General features: G+C 47.4%; 1 protein-coding gene across 2 annotated transcripts in view; it reads left to right on the top strand.

The window, feature by feature from the left end:
* The window catches only part of BAG5 (BAG cochaperone 5), a 21,941-nt gene extending 1,324 nt beyond the window's left edge, over positions 1 to 20,617 (top strand). For both annotated transcript variants that reach the window (XM_066608118.1, XM_066608119.1), the window contains exon 2: positions 16,472 to 20,617. In XM_066608118.1, coding sequence (XP_066464215.1) covers positions 16,502 to 17,860 — 1,359 coding nt within the window. In that variant the 5' untranslated portion in view covers positions 16,472 to 16,501 and the 3' untranslated portion in view covers positions 17,861 to 20,617. The remainder of the gene's footprint in view (positions 1 to 16,471) is intronic.

Raw genomic sequence — 20,617 nt, 5'->3', positions numbered from 1 at the left:
ATATTTGTAGACCGCTATTAAAGGGGTTGTCTCACGAAAGCAAGTGGGGTTATACACTTCTGTATGGCCATATTAATGCACTTTGTAATATACATCGTGCATTAAATATGAGCCATACAGAAGTTATTCACTTACCCGCTCCGTTGCTAGCGTCCTCGTCTCCATGGCTCCGTCTAAGTTCGGGGTCTTCTTGCTTTTTTAGACGCGCTTGCGCAGAAGGGTCTTCTCCTTCTGGTCGGTCCGGGCACGAGCGGCGTTCTGGCTCCGCCCCTTCTACGCATCGTCACGTAGCTCCGCCCCATCACGTGTGCCGATTCCAGCCAATCAGGAGGCTGAAATCGGCAATGGACCGCACAGAGCCCACGGTGCACCATGGGAGAAGACCCGCGGTGCATCGTGGGTGAAGATCCCGGCGGCCATCTTGGAGAAGGAAGAAGTAGGAAGAAGTCGCAGAGCGGGGATTCGGGTAAGTAATATTTTTTTTTTTTATTTTAACACATCCCTTGGGTTTGTCCTGCGCCGAACGGGGGGCCTATGCAAAAAAAAAAAAAAAAACATTTCGGCGCGAGGCAACCCCTTTAAGTCTGCTCTCAGACTTCTTGTTTACAAGCTAAACATTCCCAGATCCTTTAACCGTTCCTCATAGGACATGATTTGCAGACCGCTCACCATCCTGGTAACTCTTCTGTGAACTTGCTCCAGTTTGTCTCTGTCTTTTTTAAAGTGGGGTGCTTAGAACTGGACACAGTATTCCCGATGAGGCCTGACTAAGGAAGAGTAGAGGGGGTAATGACCTCACATGATCTAGACTCTATGCTTCTCTTAACCCGTTTAGGACCAGCCACAGTAATTTACGGCGGCTGGTCCTGGGCTTAGGACAGTAAAATTATGGCCGTGCTCTAAGTCTCCTGCTCTGCAATCAGTCAGAGGCAGGAACCGGTTATCAGCTGTTAGTGACAGCTGATAACCCGGAGCAGAAGGCAGGAGGGGTTTTTAACTCTTCCTGCCTTCTGCTTCCCCGATATACAGTGCTCTGTATGGGGAAACTGAAAGTAACATTTTACTACCAGCAGATCAGACAAACAACAGAACAACTACTGCAGGTAATACACCACCCACCCTCTCCAGCCCTGAGATAGAATTTCGCCCCAAACCCGGAGAGTCACTTTTAGACGCGTGTATGAAATTCTAGCCTTAATAAGTTTCCCACACAGTGTCCATATAGTGTAATATTTCATCCATGTAGTGCCATACAGTGCTCAGATAAGTACATATTGTCTCCATTTAGTTTTTTAATAATGGGGTAAGTTCCCGCTGATGTCTTACTGAACGCATTACCAGTGCCCCTTACAGATCAGGCCCTCATTCGCCTATCCATCAGTGGCTGGTTAGGTTAATCTTCGGTCAGAGGCTGTTTCCAAAACTTGCTACCACCACGCTGCCACACAAGTAGTCAAAGCCACCCTTCAGTGCTAGCAAGTTGAATTCTGGTGAAGCAGTGCACCCACATTCTGCTTGTATGAATAAATTGACAATCAGGTGTTAACCATTCCTCTTGTCAAGTGGCTGTGTTAGTACTGACAGTATCGGAGTGTATAGGAGTATATCCTATTGACAAGCAGAATGCTAACACCCAATTGTCCGTTAGATTTGGGCTACACAAAGATCTTTGATTGAAACCGCTTCTCTTTCCTTTTCTTCTCCATTTGGCCCAGACTGCCATGACCATTTTTTAACAACTGCAAAGTTTCTGCAGCCAGCACCAGCCTCTATATTAATAACTTCAGACCCCAGAACAGATTGTCGCATACCAAAGGCCACCAGTGTGAATTTACACCTTTCTAGCATCCAGGGACGGCTCCTAGCACCGACCCAATGTCTGTAATTCACTTACACTGAGTACTAACTAATTCATTAATTCCCTGCTATTAGTATCCATCAATATAATCAATCTCTCAGTCTTCTCTATAGAGTGAGCAGAGTAAGTATTATCAGCCATTATATACTAGATTAATCCAATAGATAACAGGCGCTTCAAAAACATAATTGGCACAGTGGCACTTCAGCTCAGGCCTGCGAAAAGGGATTTTTGGGCCCTGTACATCCAGTTACTCGGGAGAAGCAAGTTTTCAAGGATGAGTTGCTAGTTGTCAGGGGCTCTGTGGGTAGGGAAACTGCGGAGAACAAAAAGTGTGCAGTGGGCAGGCGTTCACAAAGTGACAGGGCCTTGATGTGAGTAAGGGTGGTGGAGATGGGTGACCAGGGCACTGCAGCTGTATGGTAGAGAGTAGAGGACAAGGTGGCGGAGGCTGCAGGTGGGATATAGATTAAGTAGATGCAGCAGCTTGTACATGCCAACAGGAAGACAGTATGTGGCAGGTGCCATCTGTGCATGAGCAAAGGGGCAGGGAGGGATACAAAATAGCAGGGGTTCTGCTAGCTGAAGGTGACAGGGTAGACAATAGTCGACAGAGTCTGTGTGGGTAGAAAAAGGGGGTAAGAAAGTAGCAGGTGCCCTGTGGGTAGAGGGGGGGGGGGGTATTTGGAAGGGGTTCTGTAGGTTTTGGACACTTTGGCCAAAAGACAGACTGAGGAGGTGGGCATAATAATGAAGAAAACCATATATATATATATATATATATATATATAACATTCAACTGAAGCTGCTGCCTGTGGAGAACACTGACAGGCAGCAGCTTCAGGAGATCCCGGTGTCCCTCCCTCCATTTACAACTTACTGGATCACTGTTGGCTACTGCAGTGCCCTCTGATTTCCTGCTGAGGCCGCTGTCGGCCTCTTGTCCCCACCACAGGCAGTACGTCATGTTGCTCTGAGAGGAGGGGTGGTCTCTGTGTTCTTCAGCTGGAGGATCCCTGTTTTATTATGTGATTGACAATCTTACATGACGGCGGCTGGCTGCAAACCCCCTTTTCATTATTTACGTTTGGGACCTTAAACAGCCTGTACAGCCTGTGGCGGAGCTTCAACTAGTCTGTGGTGTAGTGGATTATTTTAGGGGCAATTTGGGTAGCCATTGGCCCTTTTGACAATCTGCCATGACTACTTCTGAAGGAGAGTTATTTCCTTCTACTGGCAGCTGTAGGTTAAAACTGGTCATTTCTGTTTGGCATTACTAGCTCTATATGGCATTGTTGATTCTAAGGCCCTAACTGCTGTCAAGACCATATGGGACTTGGTGGATTGGGGATGGTGATACCCGGGACTGCTTAGATTGATCCCTTGAGATGTATGATGGAAATACACAAGCCAATGAAATTAAAGGTTTAATCTAGTTTTGACATGTAACTTCACAAGTGTGTAGTCCAGTGAATTTGGTGCATTAGTATCTGCCAAATTGGCCTCCCTTCCCTCCGAGCAGAGCTCTTCATCTGATATTGCAATAGCGGATCCTATGTGGACCTGTGCACTGTGGTAGCCTTGGCATTGTTTTTTGTTTTGTTTTTTTATTTTCAAGCTCCTGGAATTTGATCGCCCTGCCTTATGTTATCATAACCCTTTCAGGCATCCATATGGAGATGCCTCCCTAAACTTGAGACTATTATAAGAGGTACAATAGGTTACTGACTAGAGATGAGCGAACGTACTCGGATAAGCACTACTCGTCCGAGTACCTCTCTGCTCGTCCTGAAAGATTCGGGACGCGCTGCGGAGTGGGGAGCTGCAGGGGAGAGCGGGGAGGAACGGAGGGGAGATCTCTCAAGCCTGCTTGAAAAAGACTTAGATTAAGTCGAAACGTCGCCATTTTATGGAGCAATAAAACCCTTTTTTTACAATCTCTACACCGTTGATGCTGCCGCCTCCTTGGATACCATTGCATTTATTTGGGGTTTGGTTCATGACCCCACAGGTGGCTTGGCATATACAGACTGGAACCTCTGCACTGAAGTGCATGTGTTAGGTGTGCTGCGGGACTTTCCTATTTCTACTTACTGACTCTACAAGGCAGACAGACTCTTCCTCTAACAGCACAGTAACCACATGTACTCCTATAAATAATAATCCCCCGGATACTCTGCCTCACCTTGTTCATACAAGAAAAGTCCATCCTCTACCTGAAATTAGGAAATAATTGCTCCGAGGCTTAACCAAAAGGTAAAGAGGAAGCAAGTGGTGGGGGTCTATGAATGAGAGAGGTCCTCTCCAAACAGGCCAAGTCCACTAAGCTCTCGGAGTCCTTCCATAACACCATCTGGAGGACAACTCCTTGGTCACCTATCTCAGGTAGGTCAGGAGGCATCTATCTACTGCACCACATTGTTTCCAGCTCGTTAATAGAGCACATTCCAGTGCTAGTAGTGTCATGTTAGATGTGCGCAGAGCAGATCCTCGTACTAATCCTTCTTACAGTCTAGCCGATTACTGGGTCTCTGAGAGGATGCGTCTGAATGGTGTGTTCACGTTCAGGTTTGTAGGGGACCGATTCCCTGAAGCCAGGGACATGGCTAAAACCTCTTGTAGCTCTATGGTGAACCTACGTCCATTTATTAGGAAATTAAATAATTATTCAGTAGTGATTTGAAGGGGAAGTAATTCTCTTGTGTTTTGACGATAGGCAAGAGAAGCTGCCAGGAAATTCTTAAGTCCTCATTGGCTGTTTTCCAACAGCACCATAGATGATATACCTTCTTCTGCTGCCGTTGTGTAGGTGCCCATGACACTAAATACCCTTCTAAACTCTGCATTATTATATAGAGGGAGCCAATTCTTGAGCTGTGATTGTAAGTTGTCCCGTGACCTGGTCAGGTGGAAACTACTGGTAAATACTACTTTCATCAAAGACTTGGAATTGCCATGCAGTTATGATCCCCCTAAACATAATACTTTTTGTGGAAGAGATTGTAAAAGATTTCAATCCAGATGTAAAAAAAAATTTTTTTTTTGAGTACGTTCTCTTAAATTGGCGATTTTTCTGCAGTTTAGGCACCCGTTTAGGTTGTTTTTACATGGGTGCTATCGGCTGCTGCTAGCGCTCACACTTTCCCAACAATTGTCAGGCTGAACCCACAAGTGCAGGCACAGCCTGGTAATTAGCGCTTGTATACCAGTGTTTGTGGTGCTCATGTGATAGCACCATTCGAGTAGACCATATGTAGATGACAATGTTGGCCATTGTTGGACTAAAATTTCCATTGCAAATCCAGACAAAACGGGAACATGGTGAGCAAGACACATGCAGGGGGCATATTTTTGGAGTAGAGTGCATCCCGGTTGGCTTAGCTAACCTTGGTCTGCCTATAACAGAGCTCAGATACCACTACCCAGTTTATAATATTTGTGTCTTCGTAGTCTCAGAGAGACAGTGGGCTTTCATTTTCCCCATTTAATCTTTGGCGTGTCTTTGAGAAACGCTAATCTCAGACAGAGTGGTCCAATCTCAGAAGCCAAGTAGCCAATATGCTTAGAAATTTGCACTCGGTACATAATTTTTTGGTTTGTTTTATATTAATGACTATAGACTCCTCTTGGAATGATCTAACCAGATTCTTAAACTCCACAGAAAATTTGATCTAGGTTAAAAAAAATATATATGGAAGAGCCTTCATGTGGCGCAGTGTTAAGGCAGCAGAAATGCAGTTCTAAGCTCTCGCTCACAACCTGAAGGTTGCGAGTTTAATCCACACGTGGTTCAGGTAGCTGGCTCAAGGTTGACTAAGCCTTCCACCCTTCCAAGGTCGGTAAAATAAGTACCCAGCTTAGTGGGGGGTAATAAATAAATTACCTGAAAGTGCTGCGGAATAAGTTGGCGCTGTACAAATAACAGGATTTATTTATTTATGGGACATTGATTTCCCTATGGCCTGAAGACCTGTCATTATACCAGTTGCCATGTATCCTAATATGAACACACACACACTCCTTTGGTTTTTCACAAGTATATTTTGCAGAGGTAGATCGTGTCAGACATAACTAGGTTGTGCTGGGCACACAAAATCCAGGTCTATAGAAACTGCCATGAAGTATACGGTCTCTCTGGGACCCCACTTGCACCCATATATCCTCCTAAGGAGCAGATGCTCCCATCCTGGTTTGTTAGGGGATCAGCTGATTTGTGTGATCCTCTATGGTGCAGTACAGAGGGTTATGTATTGCAGATCCCGAGCTCGGTGCTGCAGTGAGGCTCCAAGCACTCCGCATTATAGTTCTGTATCCCCGCAGAGGAGCCGCCGCTGCTGGATGCAGTTGGCTTGGTTGCAGCTTTTAAATTCCCTGATTGAAGCAGGAAGATACATGGAGGGAGCTTTCTAAATCGAAGATGCACTTAATTACTTTCTGTGCATGTTCCTCTTGTTTTACCATTATACACTCTTATAAGCTAATTAAGGTGAACCTTCACATGAAAATCTAGAATTGCTCTATAAACTCCTCTTGTGAAGAAGTAAGCAGGTGTCTTGTGTGAATGAACAGGTATTCATAGCTGAGGTGCAGCTCTTTCCAGTTCCCACCGGATAAAAACAACATTTTACATGATCACAAAGTCTGTGGATCCTTGGTCCAAATCAGTAAGAATTGTACGTCATGTCTTGGTCGTAAAACACTGTATTTCTTTACATGCCTTGTATGACAGAGTGAAGCGTTTCCTCTTTTGAAGTTTTTGGTGGCCTCCAGGGCCAAGGTGGTAAATAGATTTTCTGAATCCTGGCCGGCTGTTGCTTTGCCTTGGATGTAGCCGTGATGAGGTCTACTGAATGCTGGAGAGATAAGTATATCCTCTAAGGAAAACTAAGGCTCTCAGGGTGCTGACAGCAGTTGTCAACCAGGGTATTTTATTGCAACACCAAGGGTTGTTGACCTGGGAATTATTTTGATTGCCAGATTGGAGTCAGAAAGAATTCCCCCCCCCCCCCCCCTTAAATCGGGAAAATTGGCTTCTTCTGGATCAACATGGGGGGGGGGGGGGGGTAGTAGACTGAACTGGATGGACATAGGTCTTTTTTTCAGCCTTACATACTATGTTACGTTTCACCATTAGACTGTTTGTCTTTGTTAGTGGGCCTTCACATGGGTGATAAAATTGTGCAATTTTCGCATGATGCAAGAGTGAGTAAAAAAGCAGATGTTACGTGTGCTGCTGGGATTTGTTGTACTATGTACTCCTAGCAGCACAGTCAGGCGGTTGAGGGTTAATTGAGCTGGCTGGGTGTGGTACTTCCTGCTAGCCAATCTCCTGGTTCTGGGCTCACATATAAACCCAGCTCCTGCCAGTCTCTGGCTGGGACCCCCTAGAGTGAGCACTCATGTTACTTCTGTGTCCTGTAACTTGTTATCAGTCATGTTCAGCTTGTCCCACTCTGATCTGTGTTTGCAAGTAAGTCTATTGTGTGGCTCTGCTTCCCCAAGATTGTCTGGACACCTGTCGTCCTAGTTCTGCAGTACATGCAGCCCCCTTTTCCTTCCCCCTGTTCAGGTGCAGCCCTCCAGAAGTCTTATGTCTTACTCTGGGTGTCAGTTGGTGTAACTGGACACTCCCCTATGTCAGCTTGTGTAGCTGACTGTTTATTCTCCCCGGTATGAGGACACATAGACTTGCTGTGAGTTTCATCTGTGTGCATGTGATCTCTGAGTGGAGTCTGTCTGGCTCTGTTCCTCTGTCCTGTTCCTGATGCAGCTGGCTGTGTGTCCAGTGCTCTGTTCTGTCCTGTTGCAAGCTTTCCTGAGTGATTTCTGTCTTGCTGGTTCATGTCCGTTTGTACGTTTAAATTCTGTCAGTTTGCTGTGTGACCTGCTATCTGTGTCCTGTCCTGTTGCAGCTTTCTGTGTGAACTCTGTCCGATTCTGTTGGACTCCTGGTTAGTGTAGGGACTAGCGGTATAACCAGGAGCCGTGAAGGGGCCTGCTAGCTTTCAACATCTTGTACAACATGTCAACCAATACCTGGTATTTACATTCAGCTTATCTGTTTCTAGTGGTTGCATGTGGTGTGCTGTGTATCCTGTTCTGTCTTTGTCCTGTAGCATGTGTATGCTTCCTGTTCTGTGGCGTGGTTCCTAGGATCAGCTAGGGCCGAGTTCCGAAGACCGCTGGGCTGCCCTTATTGGGGCAATGTTCCCCGCTTAGGTAGGGCCATGCCATCCTCCCGGTAGACAGGGTCAGTTGCCTGAAACCTGTGTGAATCCGTGTGACCCTGGTGCTACCTGTGTGCGTCCATCCCATCCATTCTCTCTCCCTTTTAGGGTGCGATCGTGTGGGCTCCTGTGCTTAGGTTGCCCACACGATCGTAACAGCAGAATTATGAAACCCATGCTTTTCAATGGTTTCCTTCACATTAGTGATGTTTTTACTGATGCAATGTTGTGAGAAAAAAAATCGTGGCATGCCCTATCTTTCTGCAATGTGTGATTATTTTATGCATTTTTATCACCCAAGTTTCCCTATGGAGCCTCCTTTTTATGGCATCGCAACAGACAAAACCTGCGATTTTTGTGCAATGTATTTTTAACATTAGAAAGTCCTATTGACTTTCGCAATAAATTGCGCAATTTTATCATGTGCGGCAGCAATGTTTTGTAAGATTTTTAAGAAAAAGCTGACACTCAAAAATCGTGGGATCAAAGATGTGATTTTTGCCGTGATTTTCTCGCCCGTGTGAAACTAACCATAGGCATATAATTGTGTTGCGGTTGAAGGGGTTTTGTCATAAAAAAAAAATATCAATGCTTACCTATTCCTCCCCAGGCAGTCGTCTTCTAACCGATCTTCTCCTCGACGATCTTCTCCAGTCCCCCGGGTCACCTCACCTTCACCCTGCCGGATCCTCTTCTTGTTACGATGCGTCCATTCTCTGCATTCTCCTTCTGGCAGGTCAGTGAAGGTTATGTCACTAGTGAAGTAAGGTTCACTGCCTAGGAAGGAATGCGGATCTATTGCCAAGACTGGGCATACACGCTGTCTCACGGCGAGATTTCATATGCTGTTGTAGAGAGACGGCACCCATGTGCAGTCTCTGCAGTAGCTCGGCACTCCCTGCTAGGCTATGAATGCTACATCACTTGTGACATAGCGTACATTGCCCTGCAGGAAGGAGAATGCCGGCAATGGACGCTTCGTCACCAGAGGAAGAAGAATAGAGGTTGGAGGTGAGGTGACCCGGTGAACTGCAAGAGACAGGAGAAGATGCGGTAAGAAGCCTGCCTGGGGAGGAATAGGTAACTATAGAATTTTTGTTTTCTAATGACCGAACCCCTTTAAGTACTTCTAGGTACCCTGGTCTTCACCAGCTGGCAGCACTCTTGGTACCGTTAGTTTTCTTTATTGATGTTGTTACGGCAAAAATATATGGCCGTCTAGGGAAAGCGGAGTGTACCTTGTGAATGACGTCATATGACCCATGCTACGGCGTCAGCCTGCTGAGGGACAGCAGAGTGTACCCTGTCACTGAAGTCTAGGTGACCTGTGCAGTAGGGCTGCCACACCTAGAGTTCAGTACGTCATATGACGGAGGAATTAAATGACAGAGCCCACACAGTTATGGATTCATCAAAGTAATTCCCAACAAATCGATGGCGGGCATCTTTATAGCCCCCTTACATTGGGGTGTCGCAGCATCATTGGACAATTAACTATGCACGTTTATTGGTTAGTTTCCAATCCAACATTTCTCATAGGTCAACTTAACCCTTCTTCGTGTCCATTGGCTACATCTCATTAATCCAAGAAATATCCTAGTTCTTTGCACAGTTCTCAATCCGAACTCTGATTGGTTACTTCTCAGAGATTACATGACATTCACTGGATACATTCTGATTCTTCATTTACATATCTTTCAGAAACTTCCAAGTCAGCAGTGAATAACCTTGATGGAGTGTTGAGAGGCCCAAGTAGTGTTCTTATCTTATCTTAACATATGTCCCTTAGCCAAGAATATGGTCACGCGATCTGTGCAATACATTTCATGATGATTCTGTGGCGTAATAGTTCACATATCACTTGTGTACATATATCTACATACATATAGGCATACACACATACATGTACACATATATATATATATTATATATTTATACACACACACCCATATACATCCAGTTCATGATTACTTTTATAACTTTGTTACATTATTCTCTATCCGTAGTGTGAGGCGTCAAACCCCCCCCTTAGTATCTTGATATTCTTGGTAGGGCCCCTTGAGCCGACATGTGGAAGCTCCTTGATATTCTTTTCTCATCTAGACATATGTCCCTCAGTATAGATACACAACCTAGTTTGTGAAGTAGCTTCTCCTGGTATATTTCAATGCTGTCTGTTGTTGCGCAGTTTTTAATTCAAATCATAGTTATTCATAACCAAATATTTTATAATCAAATATTTTCCATTACATCGTACTCTATGATCCCATACCCTATGTACCATGAGTAGTGGGATTACAGAAGTTACAATTGCTCTGGAGACAGGTGTTTATTGCAAAGATGCTTATAGCCATTCTAAACCAAATCTGCTGGCTAGTAGAGATGAGCGAACGTACTCGTCCGAGCTTGATACTCGTTCGAGTATTAGCGTGTTCGAGATGCTCGTTACTAGAGGCGAGCACCACGCGATGTTCAAGTTACTTTCACTTTCATCTCTGAGACATTAGCGCGCTTTTCTGGCCAATAGAAAGACAGGGAAGGCATTACAACTTCCCCCTGTGACGTTCAAGCCCTATACCACCCCCCTGCAGTGAGTGGCTGGCGAGATCAGGTGTCACCCGAGTATATAAATCGGCCCCTCCCGCGGCTTGCCACAGATGCATTCTGACAGAGATCAGGGAAAGTGCTGCTGGTGCCGGAGCTGCTATAGGGAGACCGTTGGGGTTCTTGAAGCCTAAAATCACTCCTAACGGTCCTTCTTAGGGCCACATCTGACCGTGTGCAGTACTGTTGAGGCTGCTTTTTGCAGTGTTGCACTTTTTTTTTTTTTGTATATCGGCCGTTCAGAGCATTGCGTCCAGAGCATTGCGTCCTGCAGTAATTTTACATAGTCCACGGCCAGTAGTGCTGGTGAGGCAGGGACAGTGAAAGACATATCCAGTCTATATAGGCAGTGGGCTTTTCCAAAAAAATTTGGGGAAAAAAAATCTATTTGGGCTGCCTGTGACCGTCCTGACTGTACTGCGTCTCTGCTGGGGGTAGTTGTCCTAATTCATACGCAGCCAGCTAAGTGTTACAGCAGGCTTGCGCAAAATTCTTTCCTGGCTCTGCTGTGCGTTCCGTAAGGGAAGTCAGCCTCCAACCACAGGCCAATAAGCGGCACATTTAATTACAGCGTTCTGTTTCTGCACTACTGGTAATACAGCATGCTGAGGGGTAGGGGTAGGCCTAGAGGACGTGGACGTGGGCGAGGACGCGGAGGCCCAAGTCAGGGTGTGGGCACAGGCCGAGCTCCTGATCCAGGTGTATCGCAGCCGACTGCTGCGGGATTAGGAGAGAGGCACGTTTCTGGCGTCCTCACATTCATCTCACAATTAATGGGTCCACGCGGTAGACCTTTATTAGAAAATGAGCAGTGTGAGCAGGTCCTGTCATGGATGGCAGAAAGTGCATCCAGCAATCTATCGAACACCCAGAATTCTGCGCCGTCCACTGCTGCAACTCAGAATCCTCTGGCTGCTGCTCCTCCTTCCTCCCAGCCTCCTCACTCCATTACAATGACACATTCTGAGGAGCAGGCAGACTCCCAGGAACTGTTCTCGGGCCCCTGCCCAGAATGGGCAGCAATGGTTCCGAATCCTCTCCCACTGGAGGAGTTTGTCGTGACCGATGCCCAACCTTTGGAAAGTTCCCGGGGTCCGGGGGATGAGGCTGGGACTTCCGGCAACTGTCTCAAGAGCTTTCAGTGAGTGAGGAGGACGATGACCATGAGACACAGTTGTCTATCACTCAGGTAGTAGTAATTGGAGTAAGTCCGAGGGAGGAGCGCACAGAGGATTCGGAGGAAGAGCAGCAGGATGATGAGGTGACTGACCCCACCTGGTTTGCTACGCCTACTGAGGACAGGTCTTCAGAGGGGGAGGCAAGTGCAGCAGCAGGGCAGGTTGGAAGAGGCAGTGCGGTGGCCAGGGGTAGAGGCAGGGCCAGACCGAATAATCCACCAACTGTTTCCCAAAGCGCCCCCTCGCGCCATGCCACCCTGCAGAGGCCGAGGTGCTCAAAGGTCTGGCAGTTTTTCACTGAGAGTGCAGACGACCGACGAACAATGGTGTGCAACCTGTGTCGCGCCAAGATCAGCCGGGGAGCCACCACCACTAGCCTCACCACCACCAGCATGCGCAGACATATGATGGCCAAGCACCCCACAAGGTGGGACGATGCCCGTTCACCGCCTCCGGTTTGCACCGCTGCCTCTCCCCCTGTGCCCCAACCTGCCACTGAGATCCAACCCCCTTCTCAGGACACAGGCACTACCGTCTCCTGGCCTGCACCCACACCCTCAACTCCGCTGACCTCGGGCCCATCCACCAATGTCTCTCAGCGCACCGTCCAGCCGTCGCTAGCGCAAGTGTTGGAGCGCAAGCGCAAGTACGCCGCCACGCACCCGCACGCTCAAGCGTTAAACGTGCACATAGCCAAATTTATCAGCCTGGACATGCTGCCGTATAGGGTTGTGGAAACAGAGGCTTTCAAAGGTATGATGGCGGCGGCCCCGCGCTACTCGGTTCCCAGTCGCCACTACTTTTCCCGATGTGCCGTCCCAGCAACATTGTACGCGCCCTCACCAACGCGGTTACTGCCAAGGTCCACTTAACGGACACGTGGACAAGCACAGGCGGGCAGGGCCACTATATCTCCCTGACGGCACATTGGGTGAATTTAGTGGAGGCTGGGACCTAGTCAGAGCCTGGGACCACTCACGTCCTACCCACCCCCAGAATTGCGGGCCCCAGCTCGGTGGTGGTATCTGCGGCGGTGTATGCTTCCTCCACTAAACCACCCTCCTCCTCCTACGCAACCTCTGTCTCGCAATCAGCAGCAGCACGTCGCCAGCAGTCGGTGTCGCGCGGCACGGCAGCACAGCGGTGGGCAAGCGTCAGCAGGCCGTGCTGAAACTACTCAGCTTAGGAGAGAAGAGGCACACGGCCCACGAACTGCTGCAGGGTCTGACAGAGCAGACCGACTGCTGGCTTGCGCCGCTGAGCCTCCAACCGGGCATGGTCGTATGTGACAACGGCCGTAACCTGGTGGGGGCTCGGCAGCCTCACGCACGTGCCATGCCTGGCCCACGTCTTTAATTTGGTGGTTCAGCGCTTTCTGAAAAGCTACCCACGCTTGTCAGACCTGCTCGGAAAGGTGCGCCGGCTCTGCGCACATTTCCGCAAGTCCCGCACGGACGCTGCCACCCTGCGCACCCTGCAACATCGGTTTCATCTGCCAGTGCACCGACTGCTGTGCGACGTGCCCACACGGTGGAACTCTACGCTCCACATGTTGGCCAGGCTCTATGAGCAGCGTAGAGCTATAGTGGAATACCAACTCCAACATGGGCGGCGGAGTGGGAGTCAGCCTCCTCAATTCTTTACAGAAGAGTGGGCCTGGTTGGCAGACATCTGCCAGGTCCTTGGAAACTTTGAGAAGTCTACCCAGATGGTGAGCGGCGATGCTGCAATCATTAGCGTCACCATTCCTCTGCTATGCCTCTTGAGAAGTTCCCTGCAAAGCATAAAGGCAGACGCTTTGCGCTCGGAAACAGAGGCGGGGGAAGACAGTATGTCGCTGGATAGTCAGAGCACCCTCCTGTCTATATCTCAGCGCGTGGAGGGGGAGGAGGATGAGGAGGAGGGGGAAGAGACAGCTTGGCCCACTGCTGAGGGTACCCATGCTGCTTGCCTGTCATCCTTTCAGCGTGTATGGCCTGAGGAGGAGGAGGAGGATCCTGAAAGTGATCTTCCTAGTGAGGACAGCCATGTGTTGCGTACAGGTACCCTGGCACACATAGCTGACTTCATGTTAGGATGCCTTTCTCGTGACCCTCGCGTTACACGCATTCTGGCCACTACGGATTACTGGGTGTACACACTGCTCGACCCACGGTATAAGGAGAACCTTTCCACTCTCATACCCGAAGAGGGAAGGGGTTCGAGAGTGATGCTATACCACAGGACCCTGGCGGACAAACTGATGGTAAAATTCCCATCCGACAGCGCTAGTGGCCGAAGGCGCAGTTCCGAGGGCCAGGTAGCAGGGGATGCGCAGAGATCAGGCAGCATGTACAGCACAGGCAGGGGAACACTCTCTAAGGCCTTTGACAGCTTTCTGGCTCCCCAGCAAGACTGTGTCACCGCTCCCCAGTTAAGGCTGAGTCGGCGGGAGCACTGTAAAAGGATGGTGAGGGAGTACGTAGCCGATCGCACGACCGTCCTCCGTGACGCCTCTGCCACCTACAACTACTGGGTGTCGAAGCTGGACACGTGGCCTAAACTCGCGCTGTATGCCCTGGAGGTGCTTGCTTGTCCTGCGGCTAGCGTCTTGTCAGAGAGGGTGTTTAGTGCGGCTGGGGGAATCATCACAGATAAGCGTACCCGCCTGTCAACCGACAGTGCAGACAGGCTTACACTCATCAAGATGAACAAAGCCTGGATTTCCCCAGACTTCTCTCCTCCACCAGCGGACAGCAGCGATACCTAAACAATACGTAGGCTGCACCCGCGGATGGAAGCATTGTTCTCTATCACCATCAAAAACGTGGACCTTTTAGCTTCATCAATCTGTGTATAATATTCATCCTCCTCCTCCTGCTCCTCCTCCTGAAACCTGACGTAATCACGCCGAACGGGCAATTTTTCTTAGGCCCACAAGGCTCAGTCATATAATTTTTGTAAACAATTTTTATACGTTTCAATGCTCATTAAAGCGTTGAAACTTGCACCTGAACCAATTTTTATTTTAACTGGGCTGCCTCCAGGCCTAGTTACCAATTAAGCCACATTAACCAAAGCTAGTAATGGGTTTCACCTGCCCTCTTGGTTGGGCATGGGCAATTTTTCTGACGTACATTAGTACTGTTGGTACACCAATTTTTTGGGGCACTCGCCTATGGTGTAATCCAATTAATTTTTTGCCCACCTGCATTAAAGCTGACGTTACATCAGCTGTGCTGGGCACTGCAATGGGATATATTTATGTACCGTCGGTGGGTTCCAGGAAGCCACCCATGCTGTCGGTCCACACGGAGTTGTAACTGCATGTGTCCACCTCTAAAGAACCCCAGTCTGACTGGGGCATGCAGTGTGGGCCGAAGCCCACCTGCATTAAACATGACATTACCTCAGCTGTGATGGGCAATGCAATGGGATATATTTATGTACCGCCGGTGGGTTCCAGGGAGCCACCCATGCTGTGGGTCCACAGGGACTTCACAATAGGGAGTTGTACCTGCCTGTGTCTATGAATTAAAAACCCCGGTCAGGTTGGGGCATGCAGTGTGGGCCAAAGCCCACCTGCATTTAATCTGACGTTAGCTCTGCTGTCCAGGGCACTGCAATGGGATACATTTATGTACAGCCGGTGGGTTCCAGGGAGCCACCCATGCTGTGGGTGCACACGGAATTCCCATTGCGGAGTTATACCTGCCTGTGACTATTTATTAAAAACCGCGGTCTGACTGGGGCATGCAGACACCTTGACAGAATGAATAGTGTGTGGCACATAGGTTCCCCATTGCTATGCCCACGTGTGCAGCTCCTGATGGCGGTGGCACAGGATTATATTTCTCATTGCTTCTGTACAGCATTGTGGACTATCGCCCCGCCCCTTTTAAAGAGGGTCGCTGCCTAGCCGTGCCAACCCTCTGCAGTGTGTGCCTGCGGTTCCTCCTCATGGCAGACGCACTTATAAATAGACATGAGGGTGGTGTGGCATGAGGGCAGCTGAAGGCTGCGCAGGGACAGTTTGGTGTGCGCTGTGGACATAGGGTCGTGCGGGGAGGGGTTGGGCAGCATGTAACCCAGGAGAAGTGGCAGCGGAGTGTCATGCAGGCAGTGATTGTGCTTTGTTGGAGGTAGTGTGGCGCTTAGCTAAGGTATGCATTGCTAATGAGGGCTTTTCAGAAGTAAAAATTGTTGGGGGGGGGGGCACTCTTGCCGCTCTTGTGGCTTAATAGTGGGACCTGGGAACTTGAGATGCAGCCCAACATGTAGCCCCTCGCCTGCCCTATCCGTTGCTGTGTCGTTCCCATCACTTTCTTGAATTGCCCAGATTTTCACAAATGGAAACCTTAGCAAGCATCGGCGATATACAAAAATGCTCGGGTCGCCCATTGACTTCAATGGGGTTCGTTACTCGAAACGAACTCTCGAGCATCGCGAAAATTTCGTCCCGAGTAACGAGCACCCGAGCATTTTGGTGCTCGCTCATCTCTACTGGCTAGTAATATTTACCAGCACTGATTGGAATTGTTCTTTAATGTTGAGATGATATAAAGACAATGAAGTATGCTGTATGTGATTATCGTGTTACTGAAAACTCTTCTTCTGTCTTCCAGTTCAGATTATAAACGGAGGATTATCTGAGTATGGATATGGGTAATCAACATGCTTCAATCACCGCTCTTCAGGAGATCCAACGAAAAGTCAAAGACCTGGAGCACAATGTGGCTAGCTTCAGCGGCATACAGAGTGACCCAGAGTACAAAAAGTTAGAGAAAGCACTTACCAAACAACTTTTTGAAATTGAATCTATAGACACAGAAGGGAAGGGGAACATTCAGCAGGCCCGGAGGAGAGCAACCGAGGAGGTGGAGAGGCTTATAAGAGAATTGGAAAAGACTGCAAACCACCCTTGTCGGTTGGAGATCGAGAATATTTTCAAGGAAGTGCAAAATCTTGTCGCTCAACAAATAGGACCTGTGTATGGAGGTAGAGGAGGGATCACAGAAGAGTTTGAAGAAGGCATTCAGAACATTCTTATGAGACTTACACAAGTCAAGACACAGGGAAAAGCCTCTTTAAGAAAAGCCAGATATCGCACTTTAACTAAAGTTCTTGCCATTCAAGAAATATTGGAAAACTGTTTGAAGCAACAAGTGTTAGCCCTTCCCCTCTCCACAGATGCCCATCCATCCATATCTAAGATTAACACTGTTATGTGTGAAGTCAACAAGGCCCGGGCCAGTCTGATCGCTCTTCTTGCTGGCGTAAACGAATGTGAAACTTACAGACACTTATCTTGTGTGCTGTCTGGGTTCATAGCAGAACTGGATGCTTTAGATGTTTCTGGCCACACAGATGTGAGGACCTACAGAAGAGAGGTAGTTGAAGAAATAAACAGCTTGTTTAAGTATTTGGACATTGAAGAAGAAGCTCACTTCACCAGCGCCTATGACCTGGCCAAGAATCAGTCCATAGTCCAAATAGAAGTAATTCGCAAACGATTGGCTGAAATAAAAGCCAGACTCTTGGAAAGACAAAGCAACGTATCCGAAATTCACCTGGGGACCAAATCTGAACTTCAGAGCCTTATTGCCCAGTTGGATGAAGTTAGCGTAGACAAGAATCCTTGCATTCGAGAAGCAAGACGGAGAGCGGTGGTGGAGGTACAGACTGTCATCGCATACATTGACCTGAGGGAAGCTCTGGAAAGGAGGCACAACCTAGGCAATCCAGTCAATCCAGAACACCCATCTCATATCGCTGTATGGAGAGTTCTTGGGAACCTATCTGAGCTTCAGAGAGAAGTCATGTCCTTTGACGGACGCAGAGCAGATAAGAATTACATGCGGCTAGAAGAGCTCCTCACTAAGCAACTACTCCTTCTAGATGCCATTGATTCACAAGGTGACGATCGTTCAAAAATCGCAAGGAAACAAGCAGTAAAGTTCGCCAATAATATCCTGAGCTATCTGGATATGAAAACCGATGAATGGGAATATTAGGACTTGCTTTAGCCAAGCTTGCACAAAATTAATGATTGTAGGAAGAAGAAAATTGTGTGGTCATTATCAGTTTTATATTTACACCAAAGCCAGGTGTAAAACCGATTTTCTTTATAAAAAAAAAAACATTGTGGGTTTTTGTTGGCCTTTTAAAATATTCTTCCAAAGAAGCATTCCTACACATAGATGATTGAGATGCTCAACGATAAGCTAGTAACATAGAAGCCCATGTACCAGCACTTGGTAACAACCTTATGGAACGGGGGCTTTGTAATTATTGGGTTCTAGCCCATAAGTCATCAGTTTAGTGTTGTCTGACATCTGATCAATTATCATAATTGGCGGCCTGTCTTCTTTGCACGCACTTTACTAATTAAATATTTGTATTGTCATTTTTTATTCTGTAGTTAAAGGGGTGTTCCAGGCTCTTACAATGCTCAGCATTCCCACTGTCAGTACAGTGGGGCTGGACAACATCATCGCTACTTATGGCCGGAGGTGTCCATAATGAGGAACAGAAAGTGTAATAGGAGGCAGCATTCCCATATTTCAATGGGAGTGAAGCTGGCTAGCACACTTCCTCCTCTGATCATGACATCCGGCACCACTGCACTGACAGAGAACTGGATGATCAATTGATCGGTGGGGATTCCGAGAGGCAGGTCCCCGTCAAGTACTGGAAACGTATCCAGAAGTTAGGTCATCAGTTGTAAAAGCCTGGAATACTCCTTTAAACGGGGTTTCCAATTCCTTGACCAAAAGGAAGAGCAGCAACTGCTCTAAAATACCATTAAAAAATACTCCCCTCTCCATTGCTCTACTTATCCAGCACAGATGTTCTGGCAGGTCTCGTTGGTCTTGGTTTAGAAGCGGCCAGCACATGATCACTACAACCAATCAGTGGCCTCCGTGTTCATGTGCCGTACTGCACATATCACCGCTGGGTAATACTAGTAAGTACGGAGACCATGGATTGCCTGCAGCAGTCACATGCTATTACGGCACATTGGTACCGATGGCGTGTAAACAAACATCAGAGGGGGAATCGGAGGAGTGTCGGCACTGGAGCTGCAGGGGGTTGAAGAGGTGAGTAATGGTATTTTAGAGCAGTGGCTGCAACTTTTTTTCACCTTTAGCAGTATATGTAGCTAATAAGGAGAAAAGACATCCATCTCACCTTAAAGGGGTTGTCCGCTTCAGACAGTCCATTTTTTTGTTACAAGCGTCCCTCCATAATGAACTGATCACATGTTACAGTCAGCTGTGATCTGTAGGGAACCTAACAAATAAAAAGTGTTCAATTCCCAGACAGCGCCTCCAAAGGGAAAATGAAGCATATCATTGTTCTATCATTTGTTATAACTGTTGGACCATTTTCTCACATTCATTATATGTAAAACATTCAGCACATATCTCATGGCATTGACATTCCCCCCTCCCACTTTGAGACCTATGGGCAATGAAAAAAGGGCTCGTTTGCTTCTACTCTGGGCTGCTGTTTCATGGTGGGGGGAGGGGTTCTAATTGTATTATCATATGGGATGTGTTTAAAGGGGTTATTTCGGGTTTTGAAAAAAGGGTCTTTTTTTTTTTTTTTATAGAAAGTACGCCAATGTTGTCTCTAGGCTGCGTCTGGTATTGCAGTTCAGTACCATTTACTTGAGTGTCTCTGACCCTTTTTCTGATGCAGGATATCCTCTTTAAAGGGGTTATCTGACTTTTTTTTTTTTTTTCAACTGGGTGACCTATAGGTAATCAGTAGTTGATGGAGCTGATCGTCCAATCCGCTGTACAATACAGAACATGGGATGTCCTCATCATCAGCAGACAGGAGAGAAAGTGGGAGCACTGGTTTCATTCCCATTGAAATAAATGGGAGCAACACCCTGCTATTCCACTTCCTGTACCTCTTATCTTGTCCTGGGCAGGAAGTAGGTTCGCATTGCTCCCATTGATTTTAATGGAGTGAAGCCGGCGCTCTCACTTCCTTCTCTGTCTGCTGCTGATGACGTCCGGCCTGCTGTACTAGTTAGCGGGTTTGATCATCAGCTGATGGATGCGGATCCCAAGCGGTGAACCTCTGTCCATCAACTACAACAGAAAACCCCTTCAATTTGGGGTGGAACTTTATTTCAACCCCTAGATGAGCTTAATTACTAATGTCCTAATTTAAAGGGACTAGATTTCTGTTTATAATGAGGGTTGAAGAAACGTCTCTACATTCACCAGCATAAATGACCACACAGTGAAAACCTATCAGAATACAAATGGTAACTGATTTAATAATTTTCCGTAAGGGGACAATGTACCCGTTTCTATTGCATGATGTGTTTTTGAAGTGTTTCTTTACGGATAAAGAAAAATGGTAAAGGCAATACCTGCTAGCCAATGAGGATTCTTTGTGTGTGGGCCTTGTTCTGGCAATGCTATGTTACTTGTAAAGCATGTTACGCCGCGCTGCACTCCAAGGAGGGGCCGAGCATTCAAGACAGCAGCACATATGACAATGGTGAAAAGGAGTGTTAATGTCCTCTCTCATTACAGCTGTTGTATGGCTTGCAGCATTAATGTGCAAATCCGTCTATTAATGATTGTAAATTTTTCTTTTTTTCCTTTTTTTTTTTTTTTTTTTGTCGCTAATCCGAAACCGGCAGCTGTACTGGCATATCCATCATTAAAAGAAGCCTTGCGTTGATGGGTGTCCTTTTTGGGTTTTCTTGTTATACAAGTTCAATAAAGTTTAGGTATTTATGCTCC

This window comes from Eleutherodactylus coqui, chromosome 6 (genome assembly GCF_035609145.1).
Source record: "Eleutherodactylus coqui strain aEleCoq1 chromosome 6, aEleCoq1.hap1, whole genome shotgun sequence".
In the NCBI taxonomy this organism is placed as follows: Eukaryota; Metazoa; Chordata; class Amphibia; order Anura; family Eleutherodactylidae; genus Eleutherodactylus; species Eleutherodactylus coqui.
Note: the sequence above shows the minus strand (reverse complement) of the source record. Positions and strands in the feature narration are given on the sequence as shown.